This window comes from Gigantopelta aegis, chromosome 8 (genome assembly GCF_016097555.1).
Source record: "Gigantopelta aegis isolate Gae_Host chromosome 8, Gae_host_genome, whole genome shotgun sequence".
Taxonomy (NCBI): Eukaryota; Metazoa; Mollusca; class Gastropoda; order Neomphalida; family Peltospiridae; genus Gigantopelta; species Gigantopelta aegis.
In genome coordinates this window covers 59,722,161-59,745,597 of record NC_054706.1, presented here as the reverse complement: position 1 = coordinate 59,745,597, position 23,437 = coordinate 59,722,161, and the positions used below count along the sequence as shown (strand labels likewise).

General features: G+C 34.0%; 1 protein-coding gene across 1 annotated transcript in view; it reads left to right on the top strand.

Moving 5' to 3' along the window:
• The window catches only part of LOC121379760 (voltage-dependent T-type calcium channel subunit alpha-1I-like), a 128,392-nt gene that overhangs the window by 49,318 nt on the left and 55,637 nt on the right, over positions 1 to 23,437 (top strand). Inside the window, exons 6-7 of the mRNA XM_041508410.1 lie at positions 6,825 to 7,644; positions 17,741 to 17,935. Of these exons, the coding sequence (XP_041364344.1) occupies positions 6,825 to 7,644; positions 17,741 to 17,935 (1,015 nt within the window). The remainder of the gene's footprint in view (positions 1 to 6,824; positions 7,645 to 17,740; positions 17,936 to 23,437) is intronic.

Genomic DNA, 23,437 nt, shown 5'->3' with positions numbered 1-23,437 from the left:
CGTCTAGTGTGTTTTGGAGAACCTGACCCTACCTATCTAAAAAAAGGTCCAACACTAATTTGTTTTCAATGTATATCTATATCTACATGTATATACATATTTTTTTTTGTCTCTCTCTCTCTTTCTTATTAATATGTAGATGAAAAGAGTGATACATAGCATTTTATCTGGACCTGTAATCATGAATTTAGTTTTTAAAAATAATAAATAATAATAATAATTTTTAAAAAGCCAATCTACCCAACCTACATTCAACACATTCTCTGAAACACATTTTGTTTTTAGCCTAACAACATTTGACCTATTATTCAAATGAATTCTTTGCCTCATTATAAGCACCAGCTATCGGTTAAAAACTGAAGTGCTAAGATGTCATATTCTATTTTCCTTTCTTTAACATACCAATCTATGTTTTTGTTTCATTTGTTTGACACCCAATAGTAAACTATTTGTTCATCCTGGGATTTCGTTAAACATTCATTCTATGTTTCTGTTTCTTTTGGCATATTAAGGATTATTTCTCATTATCCTATGTAATCATGACTGTGACAGCTGTCAATTTGTATTCTGGTTTTCAATGAATGACTGTTTCAAACTCCCCAGCATTAACATCACACCAGCTACTGAATGGTACATGCATATACTCTGCGATATGCAAATTCAGATTTGAATTCCGTGATATCTTTCTTGAGTAAATCTGTTATAAGCCGTATTTCCATTATGCATATATTCAAGATCTGCAGTGTGCAAGGACATCCAAAGATATACTGATTGGAATAAAATACGGGATCACACCAACACAGATGTGTGTGCAGGAATTTTAGAAGTGTTGGGTCTAAACTGTGCTGAGTAAAGTTTATGAAAGAGTTGGGATATGTTTCCCTGGAAAAAAAATTTGTTTAAATTTGCTTGAATGGGGAGTGGGTGGTGATTTGACCCCCGAAACGTCCCTGCACATGTGCCTGCAACACTAATAGCAAAGATTAACTGAACCCAAAAGTCTCGTCCATAGTGTTAGGAAGTTAACCTTGTTACTGACGAGGGTGGGACATAGCCCAGTGGTAAAACGCTTGCTTGATGCACGGTCGATTTAGGATCAATCCCCATCTGTGGGCCCATTGGGCTATTTTTCGTCACAGCCAGTGCACCACGACTGGTATATCAAAGGCTGTGGTATGTGCTATCCTGTCTGGGATGGTGCATATAAAAGATCCCTTGCTACCAATGGAAAAATGTAGCAGGTTTGACCATATGTTTGACATCCAATAGTCGATGATAAATAAATCAATGTGCTCTAATGTTGTCATCAAACAAACAAAAACAAAAAAACTTGTTACTGACATTCAGTGCAACATATTGCATCTAAGTATTTTATACAAACATTCTGACATAAATAATTAATTAAATTTCATTTACAATACAAAGTCTTCCATAATTTCTTCATCTCGGTATATTATTCAAATGAAGTTTTATTGATTACTGTTCTTAGTGCGTGCATGTGACATGTGTTAATGTTTGAGTACTTGCAAAGGCATTAGCTCGGTTTATGAATGATTAACGACTTGTCAGTAACAGCAATCAGGGCAGGGTGTTCGTGGTTCATTGGGCAAAGTGACTGCTTGAGATTCAGCGTGTTAAGGGTTCAATTCCTCAGAGAACTGATTCAAACATGAGACGACACTCCTTCAACTAATTTTATTTTAAATCTGCTAGTACGCACTTGCTGTTGACTATGTACGTGTACATGTATATTGAACACAAAAAGAAATGCAAATAAGGGTTGTTAGTTTGTAATTAGAATATTATGTATATTTGAGCCCGTGCTTATAAAACATTTATACAGTCCAGACTCAGTCTTTAATGACTGGCCTCAGTGGCGTCATGGTTAGGACGTCGGTCTACAGGCTGGTAGGTACTGGGTTCGGATCCCAGTCGAGGCATGGTATTTTTAATCCAGACACCGACTCCAAACCCTGAGTAAGTGCTCCGCAAGGCTCAATGGGTAGGTGTAAACCACTTGCACCAACCAGTGATCCATAACTGGTTCAACAAAGGCCATGGTTTGTGCTATCCTGCCTGTGGGAAGCGCAAATAAAAGATCCCTTGTTGCCTGTCTTAAAAGAGTAGCCTATGTGGTGACAGCAGGTTTCCTCTATAAAAAAAAAACATTGTGAGAATGACCATATGTTTGATGTCCAATAGCCGATGATAAGATAAAAAATCAATGTGCTCTAGTGGCGTCGTTAAATAAAACAAACTTTGCTTTTTTTTCAGTCTTTAATGATGTCACACACATACAATTTGTATGGCGTTGTCATGACATTAAAGGCCGTGGCATGTGCTATCCTGTCTGTGGGATGGTGTATATAAAAGATCCCTTGCTACTAATAAAAAAATGTAGCGGGTTTCCTCTCTATGACTGTGTCAAAATTACCATATGTTTGACATCCGATAGCCAATGATTAATAAATCAATGTGCTCTAGTGGTGTCGTTAAGCAAAACAAACTTTTTCTTCTTCTATTAGAGTCTTGAGTCTAGACTCTAAAAGTTTTATAAGCATGAGGCATGGGTTGAATCATAATAATTGTTTCTGGTTATGGAGATTGGTCAACAGCCGTATCCTATATATAAAGACCTTTCTTACATTATACAATTGAAGCAATGTATACAGATAACATTTTGTTGAGTATCACATCATGATTTGCTATGCACGTTTTAGAGATTGCTACACAATTGTAAAACATTAAACAGTAGTTGCTAATAAATTTTCAGTTGACTAGAAATATCACTAATCAAGATTTTGAAAACAAACTGTTCCCTGTACTATAACTAAGGTTGACGACATGTGCTAGTTTCCCTTTTTAAATAGGCCGTCTGTCTGTCCTTCACAACACTTCTAAATGCAATACAATGGCATGATTTGGCATCCATGTTCAGCGCTGGAATTAAGATGAATAATGCTATTTTATTTTATTCCTTAATCTCGTTATCATCTTGTGTGAATGTTGGGTACTCGGGTTCGGGTCGAGTTTCACCTTCGAATACTCGAGTCCAATATTTGGACTTGTGGAGGCTCTAGTGCTATATAGTGGCTAAGCAATTGGACTTAAGGGAAATTCATATTCTTGTACAGTCTGCAATTTAAAATAAATCTTATAGAAACTACGAAACCAACTTATCTTTCACTAACCATTAAGTGCATCCATTCAACTGATTGGGTTTTTCCCTCATTCCAACCAGTGCACCACAACTGGTCAAAGGCTGAGGTTATATGTGCTTTCCTGTCTGTGGAAAAGTGCACATAAAAAATTCGAGAAATCTTTCCTCTGATGACTACGTGTCTTTTTTTACCAAATGTTTAACATCCAATAGCCGATGATTAATTAATCAATGTGCTCTAGTAGTTTCGTCAAACAAAAACAAACTTTAACCATTAAGTACAAGCAAGAATTAATGTATTCAATTTGCAAAGACTGTGTTTCTTAAATGTAGATATTTAAGCATTGAAAGTAAAACAGGTTTTGTACATTTGGTCTAATATGTCTTAGATATGAAAGAAGGACATTTTTAAAACTCTTTCCATGTAGCCTTTTGTAAACTTTTCATTTCGGAGCATATTTTTTCTTATCAATTCATATAGGATCATCAAACCTTGTATGGCTGTGTGTCACGTAACATAACTAGGTCACTGCGGCCTATTTTTCACATACACATGTATTACTGCACAATAATTAAATTTCCATTACAACATAACATCATCCCATTGGTCCAGACATAGCAATGGGAGTTTGTTCAATTCTCAATAAATGTAAAAATTACGTCGTCAGGGAACGTCATATCTGATGACATCATTTAATATGGGCAAGTTATCTTATTGAGCGTTATTGTTTATGGACCAAAGGTAATTAAGAATAAATTATTAAGTTTTTGTGTTATTATTAGCAAGTATCATTCAAATTTAATTATAAGTATTGTCTGTCATTTCTTTTACATTCATCTGGGCATGAACAAAAAAAATGATCTGCAAAGTTATGTGAGAATGGCTTTGCCGATTCACACAGTTTGCGGATGATTTTTTTTGTTCATACCCCGATGAATGTAAAAGAAATAACAGACAATCCTTAATTAAATGAAATCTTTGTCCAGGCCATATCTTCCTTATCAATTCCTACAGGATCATGAAACCTTGCATGAAAGTACAACTTGCCTACCATAACTAGGTCCCCACGACCTATTTTTGATGGGCATACATGTGTATCATGAATCTCACTGGTACTCCTTTTGTATTTAACAAAACAAATAAAATTGGCAATAAATATTAATAGGATAAAATTCTTTGCACTTATAATGTGTAAGGCACCTCCAACTATTCCATGTTAAAACTGTTCAACATTCACTTAATTCAAATTCAAATGCAATTTCCAAGCTTAAGAAACTCATTTCATGGTATTAAAACAGATTGAAAAGAAAATGTGTCTCAGTATTGGAGATCAAAGCTTTTCTTTTTATGGTAGATAATATAAAGATAATAACGTGATTTCCGTAACACTTTAAGGATAGATCCAGATAGATGACAGCATCTATAACTACACAGTAAGGTTTGTTTGTTTGTTTTATTTAACAACACCACTAGAGCACATTGATTTTTCATCTTATCATCGGCTATTGGACGTCAAACATGTGGTCATTCTGACACCGTTTTTTAGAGGAAACTCCTCTTGTCACATAGGCTACTCTTTTACGACAGGTAGCAAGGGATCTTTTATTTGCGCTTCCCACAGGCAGGATAGCACAAACCATGGCCTTTGTTGAACCAGTTATGGATCACTGGTCGGTGCAAGTCGTTTACACCTACCCATTGAGTCTTGCGGAGCACTCACTCAGGGTTTGGAGTCAGTATCTGGATTAAAAATCCCATGCCTCGACTGGGACCGAACCCAGTACCTACCAGCCTGTAGACCGATGGCCTAACCACAACACCACCGAGGCCGGTCATAACTACACAGATGACTTTAACTACAATCACTGCACTGAATGTGGCTTCATGCTTCTCTTTGGGGCAGGATGTAGTCCAGTGGTAAAGTGTTCGCTTGTTGCACGGTCGGTCTAGGATTGATCCCTGCTGTTGGACCCATTGGGCTATTTCTTGTTCCAGCCAGTGCTCCACAAATAAGCAAACATAAAGCTAAAAAATATCTTTCAGGAAATATTTTTGGGAGGGAACCAACAACAAAAGGGTACATGACCAACTCTTGAAAAGGGTACTTTAATAAGAGTCTGAAATTTGTGAAATGAAATTTGTACAGTAAACAAATAGTCCAAGAAAGGGACACTTTTTTTTTATTTGAGGTAGGGATCATCAAACCTTGCAGTATGAAAGTATAACTTGGAATGGCAGGGTGTCGCATATTATAACTAGGTCATTGTGACCTACCTTTGGGGGGAGATGTCATGTACCTCACTGGTCTCTTGTTAATTGTGCCCACACACATAAGCCAAGTTGACCATTCCATAATACAGACAGCCAGTCAGAAACATTTTAACAGATTTGTGTGTTATAGTGTGTTAATTACACTGGCAACCAAAATGACATGTATTTATTTCTCTGATGTTGCTTAAACACTAAGAGCTTTACTTGACTTAATGAATATATAGAGGATTCGTTACAAGTATTTTTTAATATGGAAAATATCAACCGAGTCTATGTTAATCGGTATTTGTCGAAACTCTGCCGAGAAAAATACTGATTAACTAGACGAGGTAACAATTGATATTTTACATATTAAAAAACACGAGTAGTGAATTCTATTTATCCCATAACACTTCTAAAATAACATTTTATTAAAATTTTTGTAAATCACAGTACTAAAGTCGCTGCCATCAGTAATATGATGTCATCACAATTAGAACAAATTAGTTTGACGTCACGCATTTTAACTAAAGCTTTGAAAACATTGCGCTCAGTAAGCAAATGACTCATCCACAGCAACACATTACCTAGAGACCTTGCAAATTTGCATACCATTATTAACCGGGTTAATACGCTAAAATTATTACATGGGTTTATGACATGGATATTATTGGCAAGTCATAGGATAAACACTAATATACTGATATAAAAAGGAAATATCACTATTATTTGGCAATACAGTCCAATATTTTAACATTTTAATTTTAAAATTCCTAAGAAATCACACTTAATCTTCATAATATTCAACTTAACATGTCCGTCTAAACAGTAAAATGTGTGACTGCATAATTACTATACTCTTCAAAAAAAGTAGGGGAACCTGAAATATTAATATCAACTATTAGATCAGAGACATCCTAGTAAAGAACGTTCAGGTCTATTTATCAACACACCGAAACACATTCCATAGTTTGCATGTGCATCACGCAGTTACCCCGTCATTCTCGATTTTGACAATTTCCAGGAAGGTCCATTAATCACTGTGGAACATTATTTCTGTCAATCTTTTTCATTCTGTTGATCATACAATTGTTATTGTTTTGTTTTCAGTCATTTTTATTGTTTGAATTGGCGATTTACTGATAAAAAACGTCAACTTTCAAATTTCACTTCTGACCCCAATTGTCCTTCAAGATCTTTGGTGTTCATAAAACCTACTGTAATACTGAACTACCAGTTGTAATGTTTGCCCAATTAATTCACTATTATCATATAACCATTACCCACAGCTAATATACCTTACAATTTTGGCAATTGTAATTTCTTATTAGAGTTCCCCTACTTTTTTGAAGAGTATATAAATGCCTGACTTGTCTATTTAACTTTCATCAAATTTATTTCCTTCCCTTTCAGATTGGCTCATTTTTTATGATCAACTTGTGCTTAGTTGTTATCGCAACACAATTTTCCGAAACGAAAAAGCGAGAGACTGAGCGAATGCTACAAGAGAGAAAGCGTTTCCAGTCATCAAGCACTCTTGCCAGCAACTCCGAACCAGGGGGTTGCTACACCGAACTCTTAAAACTGTTAGTTCATTATGGACGCAAGGCCAAACGGAAAGTTATAAGATATTATTATAGAGTTAGGGGAAAAAGACAGAGAAAAATTAACCCTGAAAAGGCAATATCTCTGCGAAGGAAGAGACGTAAAAAGAAAGGTATTCACACAGTGTATGTGCACACTCAAACACATAGCCTCCAACTTCATCAACCTCAGCATCATCATGTCAATGTTGTGACGCCCGACGTTTACCCGCCAACTCTCTCCCGTGCCGACAGCAGCCCACAGGCACCGAGGGCGAGTCCGGAATTTTCCGACATAGACCCCATATCATCACCACGGCGACCCAATTTTTTGATGTTACCCAGCAACAATAATAGTCTGAATCCGTCGTCGGAATCGCTAAACACACTGCCGTATTCTGGTGAGGGACTGACACCCACGTTTTTCAAATCCTATCAGGCTTCCTCTCCAAACCACCTTTCGGCCAATGTGGGTCTTAGTAGGGCCTCTTCGTTCAATAGTGGGCGCTTTGCCTGTGCCAGTAATACTTTTCCTTCGCTGCCGGAAGTCCTCGCAGCGCATGGCGCTAAGAACGCAGCTCTTGCTGCCTCAAATTTGCTGTTGAATGTCGACAGTGAGTCGAGTAAGCTTCAGTCAGTGGTGGATAAAGGTAAGTGTTGCCTGAACTGCTGGTCTTATAGGCTTATTAGGGGTTTGATTTTTGATTTATTTTTTTTTTTGCATCATCAGTTGAGCTCTGGAAAATGAATTCAGTTTTGATTTTTAATTAAAGTGTTCATTTTTTAAAAAGGCGATATATATCCATTTACGTCGTTTTGATAAAAACATGATTTTGCTGCAACATGTACGTATATGATGTGTATAATATCACATGAAGCACTGCTTTAAGTTTCTGTTTATTAGCATAGATTTATGGAAATCCCATTGCCGTATTGCTAGCTTTTACTAACATAAGTATAATCCTTCACTGTTAACTCCAGAATTTGAAAATTGTTGTATATCGCCCTTAAAGAAATGAACTCTTTCAATTTTTTATGTCTGAATTTAAATAATACTTTTTTTTATTATTATTACAAAAATGAAGTTGGTAAATTAATATTGAAATTTAAATACTAATGCAGTATGTACATGTATGTGCGTTTGGTATTCTTAAAAATACATGTACCAAGTATGAATATTTTTGCATCATACAACAAAATACAGTTTTGTATGTTAATTGACATAAATAAATTTTGTCACTCAAGAACAATTTAACTCTAAAATTAAAATATTGAGATGCATAATACAGTAATTGAAAAGCTAAAGAGGAAGAAGAAGATACATTATGCGTAACTTTTCAGGTAATAAAGGAAATAATATTTGGGATCATTTTCCACAGCTCATTACCATAGGCAGTGTGATATGTTCTTATAATAATAGTTTTAGCTGCTTAACTATTTAAATTAGCTGTACACTCAATAACAATAGTTTTATGTCTTGAACACCTTGTAGAACACCGCTGGATGGACAATGTAAAATATGTATTTTATTCAATGAACTTTAACAAAATATTTACTGTTATAGTGAATACTTATGAACATATGTCAATAACACAGTGGATGTTATGAACATATGACACTGTAGTGACCTACTGGTGATGGGTCAATCACATTATTTATTAACATCTTTGAAAGCTAAATGTTTTTGAGTTCTTTATAATCTTTTTTTTGTTTTTAATTATATACAATGTAGAAAATGCTTTTACGTATATATTATGATTATAGAGTTTACCACAGTTTATTTACGCTTTCATCAGGGTTTTTTTTTGCACAATCATATTATATAACTGAACTTGGCATCTGTCTATCTGTTTCTCATACTTGATAGTAAATAATTCAACAGGACCTTTATCTTTACAAAGAATTTAATTTTGTTAATGGATTCTCACAATTAAATGAATTTTTGAAGAAAAAAACAACATTGTTTAAATACATTTAATTTGTTTTCTTGAAAAATGTCTTTATTTTTTATTGTGTAAGTAACATTGATTTATAATTAATATTAATTAATTTTAAAATGGCCTAAAATATATCTTTGAAATCTGTTTTTAAGTGCTTTAAAAAGATAAGGTTGATTAGAAGTACTTTATCTCTTCATTTGACTCATTTGTTCTATAGATTACGTTTTCCAAAATCAATAGCATTGTAAAGAGATTTAGCTTTTAAAATCCTCTTATATAATTATAATTTGTTATGTTAGGGTGGTTTTAGTTGGTTTTGTCAACGTTATATACATTACATTACATTTCATTATTTCAATTAAAGTTACATGTACGTGTACATTGATTTCCTATAATTATGTAAATTAAATAAAATTAAATAATATTAACTAATAACTAAATATATAAGTGAATTTATAGATAAATAGAGAATCAATAAATAGAGAAAGAAAGAGAAACAAAGAAGATGAGGTAAAATAAAATAAAATTTGGTTGACAGTCCAATTAAAATGTGAGTATAGAATATATAATACACCTTTGTGCCATGTATTCAGTACTGTAACATTTTTGTGTGAATGTGTGTGAAATGTTTGTTTTCCTCTTATTGATTTGCTATCAATGCACATCCATATACATCCTTAGTGATGGTAAATATTTGTTCCTTATGACTTTCCTGTCGGAAAGGCTTTACTATCGAACAAAATGATTTTTTTTTGCAACAAAACTGGGAACATTGATTGGTTTTGGGATTAAGGGTTTTGAACTCTTTTATCAGGAAACTGTGTCATGACATTACAAATGTTATGACATGCAGTTTATTAAGTTGAATTAATAATAATAATAATAATAATAATATCTTTGACATAATTCTGTTCAGTGGGTCATCATAGCACATTTCAATATTGATTGATGTTACAAACTTTACAGTAAAAGGTTTACCATAAAGTCATCAAAAAAGTATGAGTAATACATACAGCAGTGAAGTCATGGAAACATTGAGTGTTGTATTAAAGTCATGAAAAATCCATGGGTCATGAAATTAAATCATGAAATGAAATCATGAAAACACTGATTATTTTACTAAAATATATTTTTAAAAACCTCAGTAAATTTCACATAAACTAAAACATTCTGCTGGGAAGAAATAATGTTTTAAAGTCATGAAACAAAAATTAATAAAAATAACTGTATATTACTCGAGTGGTGAAAAACATTTGAAAACAAGAAAAGATATACCAATGTACAATAAAGTAATATTTTTTTAAAACTCAAATAAATATAAATTTACAAAACAAACTGAATGTCATTACAATTAAAAAATAAATAAATAGTACACTTATTTCAATATTGGATGGAACAATACAGTATATCATTATTTTATTTAATGTTATAGTATAAAACCATGAAAGGGTTATTTGAAAAAAATCAGTAAGCAGCTCTACATGTCAAAAGATTCTGTTTATTCAGGGTGTCATCTATAAATTAAATTAGGAAGAATACTAGGGTCATATGTCAAAGGATTAAGTTGTAGATTGTCACAATTGGTTTTGTTTTTTTAAATTAAGATAATAAAATTCTGTTAAAAACCTAATAATATATTTTGTTTCATTTAAATCAATGCTTGCTCTTCTTACATGCTTACTTCCACATTAGTCCCAAGTTAAGAGTTCTGGGGGCAATTTCATAAAACATTGTAAGTTTACGTCTGCATTTAGCAGTTATACCGGGCATACATTTACAAGTGTTTAGCATCTATTTCACAAAGAACATTACACCATTAAGGAAAATGAAGCATTTTAAAGACAAAATAAAATATGTGTATTTTTAACTATATTTGTTGTACTATAATAGTAATAAGAATCATGGTTTAGTCGTAGATTTACGTGCAAAACTAGGCTTATGATGTTTTGTGAAATTGGGCCCTGCTTCATTGCTTGTGGTAGTGTTCATAGCTTATTAAGTTAAAGAACATTGCATCAAATCATCTTTATCACTAATAAAGCCAAAGTTTATATCAATTAAAACCAAATTAAACATTTTATTTTTTTCAGATTTCAAAATGTTTATTTTGTGCATGTTTTCTGTATTAGTATTTGAGATAAATTAATTTATATTTTTAACCACAGAACTTTCAAATTATCAAATACTATTATATTAAAAGAATTTTGTTTAAAATTGTGTTTAAAGTTTTTCTTAATTTGTTGTATTTTTGTTGTCTAATTCCAGTTTATATTTGAATATTTATACACAAGAACTACATGTTGAGGTTAATTCTAATGAAGGCATTTCATATCTTTTGTTTTAAGGGGCTGTTTAACAGTTAAATAATGCTTTAAAATATCTTTTCAAATAATGTTTTATAATTTAAAGCTAAATTAAGACCACTCTTCCTTGTAAAACCCATTTTATCAACACTCACCATAATTTGACCACCCTGGACATTTGATATGGCAAGCTATAAATTCTACAAAACAAAATTCTGGAAAATAAATCTCCAGGTCTTTGGTGATGTTGACCAGCAAAAACTAGTCGTCAGAAGTATTTTGACCCCTGTCATGTTATTGGGTTCTCTAGTAATATAAACTAGATTTGAATAAAATTATCTGTGATTAATTCTCTTGTGCCATGAATGAAAAGAGAAAAAAAGTTTTAATAAAAAAACAAAAAACAAACAAACATGTAATACTTGACAATCACCCCCTTCCAAAATGCTTTCTCCTGTACTTAGAGCATTGCATAACTGTTAAACAGCCTCCAACTGTTTTAGCTTTTTTGGTGTGTTGTAGACAGCCAGATGGTAAAATGCAGTGTTTTGTTTTCTTTCACCATTGCACAGGCACTGCATGCATTCAGCATAGCACCAGTCTTTTAGTTTCATAGTATCGTACTATCAGCAGTGCCGGCAGTTCTACAATTCCACACGACTTGATGCTGAATAATCTCCATGGAAACAAGGACTGTCATTTCTTGGGCAGCCATGTTTTTTCTTCTTCTTCTTCTTCTTTTTCTTCTTCTTTTGTGGATTCAACATGATATCATTGACATATAAAAATGTTTAATAATAATAAGATCAACTTGTTGTCATTGTGAATTTGTTCCAGTATTTGTGAAAATATTGTTGGTATTAGTGAATATAATGTTGTGATATTTGTATGAAGTTATTCATACTGCAGTTAAAACACACCTTTTTATTTTGTTCGTTTTTTAAATTTTTACTTGTTGTTGGAAATTGTATATGTGGTTTAATAATGTTGTCTTTTGTGTTGTTTTTTTTTTTTTTTGTTTTTTTTGCGTAAGGCCTTTCCAAACTTTCATACATTAAATCTTGGGGTTAAAAATTAAAAGGGAAATAGCACATATTTTTGTTTTTGGACAAAAGAAAATTACAAGTAATTTTTAAGTTTGTTTTTCTTTTATTTGGACATTAGTTTGAAGTTTGTTATTAGCACATTGCTAAAATGAGTGGCTGTTAGGTGTCAGACAAATTGTTTAAAATATGAGAGAAGAAACCTGCCAGTATGTAAGACATTCTTTTTTGTTATTACGGGGACGGGATGTAGCCCAGTGGTAAAGTGTTCGCTTGATGCGCAGCCAGTCTGGGATCGATCCCCATCAGTGGGCCCATTGGGCTATTTCTCATTCCAGCCAGTGCACCATGACTGGCATATCAAAGGCCATGGTATGTACTATCCTGTCTGTGGGATGGTGCATATAAAAGATCCCTTGCTGCTAATCGAAAAGAGTAGCTCTTGAAGTGGCAACAGCGGGTTTCCTATCTCAATATCTGTGTGGTTCTTAATCATATGTCTCACGCCATATAATCGTAAATAAAATGTGTTGAATGTGTCATTAAATAAAACATTTCCTTTTTTATTATTAGCAACAAGGCATGTTTTATACATGTATGTACAGATTAGCAAATGAATCATTGATACATGGACATGGGACTAGAATAACAATAGTTAAAAGTTTGTTTTGTTTAATGACACCACTAGAGCACATTGATTAATTAATCATCGGCTGTTGGACGTCAAACATTTGGTCATTTTGACTCGTAGTCATCAGAGGAAACCAGCTACTAAACCGACTGAGCTAAATCCTGCCCCAGAATAACAATAGGTGTCCAAATTGCTAGGCCTATATGTCAGATACCTACAGCTGGTATAATACTAGGCCTATATGTCAGATACCTACAGGTGGTATAATACTAGGCCTATATGTCAGATACCTACAGCTGGTATAATACTAGGCCTATATGTCAGATACCTACAGCTGGTATATTAACAATAGGTGTCAAAAATACTAGGCCTATATGTCAGATACCTACAGCTGGTATATTAACAATAGGTGTCAAAAATACTAGGCCTATATGTCAGATACCTACAGCTGGTATATTAACAATAGGTGTCAAAAATACTAGGCCTATATGTCAGATACCTACAGCTGGTATATTAACAATAGGTGTCAAAAATACTAGGCCTATATGTCAGATACCTACAGCTGGTATATTAACAGCCATGGTATATGCTGTCCTATCTGAGAAAGTGCATTTAAAAATACTAGGCCTATATGTCAGATACCTACAGCTGGTATATTAACAGCCATGGTATATGCTGTCCTGTGTGAGAAAGTGCATTTAAAAATACTAGGCCTATATGTCAGATACCTACAGCTGGTATATTAACAGCCATGGTATATGCTGTCCTATCTGAGAAAGTGCATTTAAAAATACTAGGCCTATATGTCAGATACCTACAGCTGGTATATTAACAGCCATGGTATATGCTGTCCTGTCTGAGAAAGTGCATTTAAAAATGCTAGGCCTATATGTCAGATACCTACAGCTGGTATATTAACAGCCATGGTCAGCGCCCTCAATAGTTTAAGAAGTAGCAGGCTACAACAGTGATGATAGCAGGGGGCAAAGCGGGGGGTCGGGGGGTCTGTCCTAGAAACATTTGAAAAATCGAACCTCTGAGATGCATTCTCATGGCCTCTGTTAGCGCAAATCAGTTACCATCCATTAAATGCAGCAACTGAACAATTTTACTCGAAAAGTAGGCGGCGGCAAAAGCTGTTTCAGGTGGCGATTTGCCGCCGGAGACCGGGTACTTTTGAGGGCTCTGCATGGTATATGCTGTCCTATCTGAGAAAGTGCATTTAAAAATACTAGGCCTATATGTCAGATACCTACAGCTGGTATATTAACAGCCATGGTATATGCTGTCCTATCTGAGAAAGTGCATTTAAAAGATCCCTTGCTGCTAATGGAAAAATGTAGAAGGTTTCCTTTAAGACTATGTATCTACATCACCAATATTTTGACATCCAATAGCTAATGATTGATTAATCAATGTGCACTAGTGGAGTCACTGAGCAGAACTAATTTGAACTCTAAAACCCAGTGTTATAAAATAATGTATGTTAAACACTTAACAGCCATGTAGTTAAATAGATACTGATGTGTTCTTAAACAAACATTCTTTTCCTTTCCTGAAGAAACTTGACTCTACAAACATGTGGCAGTTATTGCTGAGCAAATTCAATACTCAGCCATATGCTATATTAAAATGAAACACTGTTATCACTTATGTATACACCTGGGGAAAAAAAAGATAAACACCCTTTAAGAAAGTTAATCACTGTCACACGACCGCAAATGTAATTGTTAAAATCATTTTAGTAATGCCATGAACATACATCCATAGTCTCGTTGATGTAGTGGTTAAGCTGTCAGATGTAAGGTTGGTAGGTACTGGGTTCACATCCCAGTACCGGCTTCCACCCAGATTGTCATCACAGGCACTGTTTGGCTTGGTATGTGGTGACACATTGCTGGAATATATAGGAAGATCAACTGGTCAGATGAAAGTAGGTTCTTGCAGGGCTTCTACATTATGGTAGCCCCACTCCCATGGCTAGTGATATTCAGTGTTGGGCTAGTAAATAACTACTATTGCCATGCCCGATGGCTAGTGAATATTTCGGGTCAAATGTTGCAGTTAAGTCTATTTTGTAAGTATGAATATTCTGCCCCACCCCAATCCCCCAATGTTAGTGTTTTTAAGCTCTATCTTCCTGTTTAGGTGACATATTTGCTTATTACTAAAATTTTATTAACTTAAAGACAAGGTAGGGCTAGTGAATTTTTAATCATGGCTAGTAAATTTTAAAAATCACTGATCCCATGGCTAGTGGATTTTATATAAATTCTAGAAGCTCTGGTTCTTGTTTCAATTCATAGATGGGCATATCTGGGTTTTGGCAGCAAAGAAATATATGGCATACCTTTTCATTTCATTTCAACTTACGTGTATTTTCGTGCCTATATCTAATTGAAGTTCAAGCACGCTGTCCTGGGCACACCTCAGCTATCTGGGCTAGATGGTTAATTGTTAGTTGGTTAGTGATTAGTCAGAGAGAAGAGGGTGTAGTGGCCTTACACCTACCCATTGAGTCCTTAAGAACTCGCTCTGGATTGGAGCCGGTACCGGGTTGCGAACCCTGTACCTATCGGCCTGTAGTCCGATGGCGTAACCATTGGGCCACCGAGGCTGGTTATGGCATACATAGAAAATTCATCCCACAGTCGCCTTTGGCTGAGGATCAGTCATGATGTGGAGGTTGCCTGTCCCATGACTGCATGTTGGAAATGGCCACTGTGCTTAGGGAATCTGATAGGTACAGGCATCAAATCCTGGATCCAATCATTGTACCATATTTTCATAACCACACTTTAGCAACCAGACCCATCTTTTTACATGGTTGATGGCTGACAGTGCAAAATCACACCATTTTCAACAGGTAATAGGTTTCTTCAAGCAAAATGCCACTATGCCCCTCACTTGTCTGTCATGAGTCCAAATCTGAACCTACTGGAACACATTTGGGAATTGTGAGGAACAAAATACAGAAGCTGGACCCACCATTAGCGAATATACAAGAACTGGGAAAATGTTTGACTGATAATGGCAAAACCTATCAAGAGATGTCATAATTCAACATTGTCCATTGTATTTCAGAAAATAGCACATATTCTGGTTTCCATGCCATAGATTTGGGGCCACCACACAGTTTTTCAGATTTCGATCATGACCAACATAGGGGTTGTTTAACTTTTTCCAGGTGTATGGTATCTCAATATGTTAAATATAAAGTATAAATTTCCAATCATTTTCTGTATTGATCTAAACAAAAACCACCATTTTCATTAATATTTTTCTCATTGACAAAAGTGTGCAAAAAATCTGTATAACTGCACACTTTTAAACTCCACTCCTTTGGCCAAACGTTTACCACATCATGCAATATCACAAAGGGTCGTCATGGTACAGGCCAGTTAGGGCATAAACTTACAAGTGGTATGCATGGTTATTGCACACTTTCAGTGTTTTGAATGACTGCAGATAGACCGTTGTGCTTTTATACATTAGGGGGCATTCTCATGATGCGATTAGTCACACTGACATGTTGCATGCAATCGAATCATACTGTGAGAACACCTAAATCGGAATGACTTGAATCTTGTATGACAAGTCATGTCAGAATCGTACCAATTAGAACATGTTCTATTTCTCACGACAAATCATAAGCTCTTAGCCAATCAAATCACATTAAAGTACAACCATTTAGTTTTGTCACTTCCGGGTTTTTTCATTTGCTTCTAAACATGTCAAAATGTCCAGATTTCATGGGCCCATAAACCCTATTATTGTCCAGATCAATAATTGTTTTGTTACATAATGCCATCAGTAAATTGTCTACATTCATGTTTTCTTTATTTCACTGGAAATTTGTATGCACGTACATTTCCCGCAAAATTGTTAAACTGACGAGCTTTGTTTGATATCATGAAATCTTATGATGTAACATCTTCCCACACACACAATTCGAGTCTCTACTACAAATCGCATGTGACAAGTCGGTGCGACTAATCGCATTTTGAGAACGCCACTTTAGGATCAATCTGCAGTCATTCTAAACATCAAAAGTGTGCGATAACCATGCATACAATGTACCACTCATAAGTTTATGCAGTAAATTAACTTATCCAAACAAATGAGTTTCATATTTCACAGCTAGTTGTTGTCTGTCTTCTATCAGTTACTAGTATGTTGGAAATTGTTGTAATTCAATAAATTAAACTGGAGTGGCCTTGTAAGGAAATGGTTATTTTGGTTCATGTTCCGTTATAAAGAAAACAAAATTTAAAAGAAAAAAAAGGTACTTGAATATTCTGTGGTTAAAAATCAAATGCTGAAAAATCTAAATTATCTGTTGTTTTTCAAATTAACAATATTTACAAGATGTGAGTGGGGAATATTAATAGCCGTTTAGTCCAAATCAGTGAGGGATTAAGACTTTTCATTATGGTTGGTTGGGGGGGGGGGGGGGAGGAGAGATTTTTTGTTTTCTATAGAAAATCTATCTTTTGTTGCTACTTTGTTATTAATCACCTGAATACAATGTATGAATTTAAAGAGGGTGCAGTTAATTCTCATTTCTTAGAAAAAATTTCTGAGAAAAAAGATCCTAAGAACTGAGAAGCAACTGACACTACCTCATGTCATATACTAACAAATAATCTCATTTTAAAACATTTCTACATTTAAAAGAAAACAAACTTACCTTCAGTTGAACACACTCTAATCATTTAATAGCTAGACTTGATAAAAGTTGACATGGTTTTTTTTCTTTTGTCAGGAATTAATGGGGTTTTTTGTTTTAATCTTTAAATTCTATCTCTCAACATTCCTTTCTTTCCTAGGGCTGTTTGCAGAAAATCTTCTTGTTGATATTGTTGGTGAAAAGCGGTTGTCACGGCAACAAAGTGACTGCAACACCAACCACAACAGCCGTTCACATTCCGAATATGACATCAGTGACAGCGAGAAAGATCGTGATTCTGACTCTGACTCTGACTGGAAGGATGACATTGACCAAGAACCAAAGAAGAAACCTGGTTAGTCAGTTCGGCCAGTTGTTTTTCTGCCATTGACATATGATGTGTGTTAATTATATGGTGTAACTAACAGCATTACAGGGTCTGCATGGTTATTTTCTTTACTGTTTCTTTGATCTTCAAAAACATCTCTCTGATTTTTTTTGGAATTCCAGATTTTAGTGTCACTTACAAAGGCTTTAAAATTAGATATTAATCATTTTGGGCACAACAGGTTTGTTTTTTGTCCATTCTGAGCACAGCAATTCATTTTAATGCACTAATGTTATTAACAGTTGCTGATTGAAGAGTTGTGAATATTCAGAAATAATTTCTAATTTATAATAATTTAATTTAATACTTTTCAGTGATTTTGAGGTAAAATGTTTCAAGGTCAGCATGTTTTTACTTTAGTTGGGCGTAATTATTTTGGGCATACCTATTTTAGGTACAATGCCAGAGCTCACACTATTAAGAATTTAGTTTTAGCCAAGTTTCAAATACGTAGAGTATTTCCTTGAAAATTATTCAAAATATATTATTGGCTAACTTAAAAAAATTTTTTTAGCCAAATGCTAAATGCTGTAGTCACTTTGGACAGGGTGAGGCCTGAATGCTTATTACCTTGACCTTGGTACAATCTAAATCCCTGCCTGAAATCTGTTCTTTACATTGTTCTTTGATAAAATTGAAGCTTACTTTACTAGCTGTTCAAGATTCAGCAGTTTTTCAGATTTATTTGTCCAAAGTTATTTTCAGTTCAGAATAATAATAATGAGTTAAACACATTAAAACTAGGTAGCAATGAGTTGTGGGGTTTTTTTTTCAGATTAAAAAAAAATCCTTTTCATATGTAATGCTCTTTAATTTATACACTGTTTTAATTGTTTTAGAAGGCACGTACATGAAAAACTGTATTTAAAAAAAAAAAAAAAATAGCTGATGCATCAAAACTTCATCTCTACTGGATTCCTAAAAGTTTGATTAGCTATTTGCTCTTATTTTATAAACTATCTACTTGAATTCAATTCTTTTCTTGCCATTTGAAGTTTAATATTACAGTCTTGGGAACACCTCAGCTGTCTATGCTATGGGCAAGACATAGCCCAGTGGTAAAGTGCTCACTTGATGCACAGTCGGTCTGGGATCAATCCCCATCGATGGGCCCATCAGGCTATTTCTTGTTCCAGCCAGTGCACCATGACTGGTATATCAAAGGCTGTGGTATGTACTACCTATACTGTGGGATGGTGCATATAAAAGATCCCTTGCTGCTAATCGAAAAGAGTAGCCTATGAAGTGGCGACAGCAGGTTTCCTCTCTTAATATCTGTGTAGTCCTTAACCTTACATCGGTTTAGGCTATATGTTCTGAACAGAGGTTAATGTTAAATGTTAGATGTTATTGAGAGAGAGAAGTTAATGTAGTCGACTTGCATCTCCTCACTGGGTCATTAAAATTCACTCTGGATAGGAGCTGGTACCAAGTAAGATGCAAATCTAGCATATACCAGAGGCATATTAAGAAGGGCAAGCAACTGAGGTCAATTGCTAGACTGGTTTTTGCACTAATATGTTGGATGAATGTTATATGATAGAAGAAGATGATATCAGTCAAATTGTTCATGAGCACTAGAATCCTTATAATGCTACAGCTTTATATGCCAGTTAAGAAAAAGAAAAAAACTATTTAGAGTTTCACCTTAGTAATTAATATTTTCATTTATCCTACCACCTTTGTTTAGTTTCTTTTTATATATCAACAAAATATTAACAAATCTTGTCCACAAATTAAAAACTCCACTTTTAGAATCTATTCATTTCAATTTTCATTGCTCAAAACTTTATTTTTCAACAACAATCAATTTAAAAAGATGCAGACTCAAAATGAATTTGTGTTCTAAAGACTTTTTTTTTCAGGCATGATTGTTTCTTTGTATTTTGTTGGCTTGTTTGCTTTCCATTATCATCATAACCACAGAGTTCACTATTTCTGTGCATCCATCATTCTTGTCTGTTTGTACAACTGATTGGATTTGATGGTGTTTTCTCTTTTTTGTACCGTTTTTTAAAATCTATACTGAGTCAAGTTCAAAGTCAGTCATATGACAGTGACTGTCAAAATTACAGTTTCCTAGCTGTCCAAAGATATAGATGTGTAACTGTTTGCCTTTAAAGATATAAAAATAATAAACTATAGAGTGGAATGGATAATAAAGTGAAACACATTATATTTTGAAGTGGATTTTGTCCGTTATTGGAAATGATAATAAAATGAATTCCAGCATTGGAATCAATAATAAAATGAACTTCAATGTTTAAGTAATATAATAACAATTGTTGTGGACTTAATGCTTGCATGGTACAAGATATAAAATTAAACTGTATTGTTGGTATGGATAATAAAGTGAACGTATTACAAGGATTTTGAAGTGGATCTTGTCAGTTTAATATTAGAAATGATAATAAAATTAATTATTCCCAGGATAGGAATCAATAATAAAATGAACGTCAGTGTTTGAGTGATAATTGAGGATTGTCTGTTATTTCTTTTACATTCATCGGGGTATGAAAAAAAAAAATCATCTGCAAACTGTGAATCGGTGAACACAGTTTGCGACCATTCTCACAGAAGTTTGTGGATGAGATTTATTCATTTATACCCAGATGAATGTAAAAGAAATAACAGACAATACTTATAATTAAATTTCAAACATATTTACTAATAATAACACTAAAAGTTCATATTTTATTTTGAATTATGTTTTGATTCTTCAACAAAAATGCTCAGTAAGACCAAGTACCAATATAAAGTGACGTCATCAGATGTGATGTTCCCTGACAACGTTATTTTTACGTTCATCGAGAAATGAACAAACTTGCATTGCTACGGCTGGATCAATGGAATGACGTTAAATTGTAATAAATGTAATGGAAATTTAATTATTAATAATTGTTATTATGGGCTTTAATGCTTGCATGGTGCAAGACATGGTGGCTTTTCCCTTTTTTCCATGCTTTTCTTTTTATTCAATTATATGTCTTTTTTGTTGGAGAATGAAAGTATTTACTACGTCTCTTGTATGCCAGTTTAATAGGATCTCATGTCATGTTTTCTTTTTTTTTGTTTTCTTTTAAAAAATATTTATGAAATGACCAACTACTTATCACACATTATGTTAACACACAGTTACATTTTCTTTTTAAACTTTTACTACTTTTTTCTTATTTACAAACCAGCTAATGCTCGTTTTGCGTATTTCATCATCAATATTTGACGGACATGTTTTACAATTTGTTTTGTTTTACGTGTTTGATTTGAACATGGAATGTGCACATACACTGAAGCATATGAACCATGTATTTTGTTTCCTCTAGACTACAAGACTTGCCACATCTCTTGCATTGCACGTGAGTCTCTTCTATCTAACTTTCTATGTACTAATGTCGTCCTTGTGTATGTGTGTGTATGTGTGTGTCTTTCTCTCAGCATTCTGGGACAGTCCTGGAATCATTCTTCTTGTTTTTCACTTTTAACTATGTGGATAGAATTGTGTTTGTTAAACATTCATTCATTAATTCATGCAAAATGTGCTAATTTTGTTGCATTTATGCTTTATATTTACTAATTTTATTGCATTTCAGAAAGGATGGTTTGTTTTCTTTCTTTTTTTTAATGTGAAATGGCATTGTAAGCAGTCATCTTGAAAATAGAACACCCTTTACTTTTGAGTTTGCTCATTAGTATTGATGAAATCTCGTACCATATTTTCAATAGAATCTAACTTGCTGGCTTTGCTTTCATTAACATAATTTATTAAAAAATCATCATTTGCAATTTGAAAGTTGTTAGGAACAATACAATATGGATGCATTAAAAGTATACTATTTCAAATAATATTGGCTTCTTTTTAGTCTTCAGGTCAATATTACTTTGCATGTGTTTATCCTATATATTTATCTAAAACATATATTTAAGACTTGAATGAATTCATGACATAAATTTCAACCAGCAGGTCACCACATTGATTACACATGTAAGACCATTCACATAGCAGTATGTCAAATAGCAATTGATTGGGTCAAAGTTCAGAGTTTTATTTAACTTTAAATAGAGTATTAAATTCTACTATGCCTCCCATTGGTGTGAATTGTGACAGAATTTACTTGTAATTATCGTCATAAAATGTTGTTTCATCTGGCCTTTAAATTCCTGTTAATCAAGTGTTTAGTGCTCCCAATTACCATTGTGCTTGGAAAAACATGTGCAGGGTCGACTGAAGGTAGGATAACAGTTTTTATATGGAAGTACATATACATATACATGTATATGACAGTGTCTGTGAAAAATTCCTGATATGTCCAAGACTAGCAGCATACACCCTCACATGCCCTTCCCCCCCCCTACCCCCACCCCCATTGGATGTTATTTTATTTAGGGTGAGGTGTTGCACTGTTTACATCTATAATGTATATGTTGATTGAAAGATTGCATGTAGCCAATTTATTCACATACTGGTATGTTAATATTGTCATCTGTTGGATTTGATTTGGTGGTATTCACCCTATGAACAAATATATTCATCTGTATAGTACCACACTGATAGCTAGCACCAATGGTTACACCTAGAAGTAAGTATACGCAAAACCTGAACACATTTGTTAGTACTGATATCTGGCACCTGTGGTTACACCTAGAAGTAAGTATACGCAAAACCTGAACACATTTGTTAGTACTGATATCTGGCACCTGTGGTTATACCTAGTAGTAAGTATATGCAAAACCTGAACACATTTGTTAGTACTGATATCTGGCACCTGTGGTTATACCTAGTAGTAAGTAGACACAAAACCTGAACACATTTTGTTAGTACTGATATCTGGCACCTGTGGTTATACCTAGTAGTAAGTAGACACAAAACCTGAACACATTTGTTAGTACTGATATCTGGCATCTGTGGTTATACCTAGTAGTAAGTAGACACAAAACCTGAACACATTTGTTAGTACTGATATCTGGCATCTGTGGTTATACCTAGTAGTAAGTAGACACAAAACCTGAACACATTTGTTAGTACTGATATCTGGCATCTGTGGTTATACCTAGTAGTAAGTAGACACAAAACCTGAACACATTTGTTAGTACTGATATCTAGCATATGTGGTTATACCTAGTAGTAAGTAGACACAAAACCTGAACACATTTGTTAGTACTGAACACAAGACCCAACATGTATGTTGAGCACAGCTAGTGTCACATGTTAATTCCTAAAACTTGACATGTTGACTGAGCACATGTTAATTCATAGTACTGAACACAATTGTTGAACTGAGCACATATGATAATCTCTGTAACTGGAATTACTCTGAAGTAGGTTGTTTCATTTCTAGTGCTAGATGTAAACAAGTATGTGTGTTTAGTAAAAATCATGGAATTTTTTTTTTTTTTTTTTTTTTTTTTTTATCTGTGGTACCTGCAAGTAAAGTAGTTATGTCTATTTGTAATACAGAACTTTATCAAGTA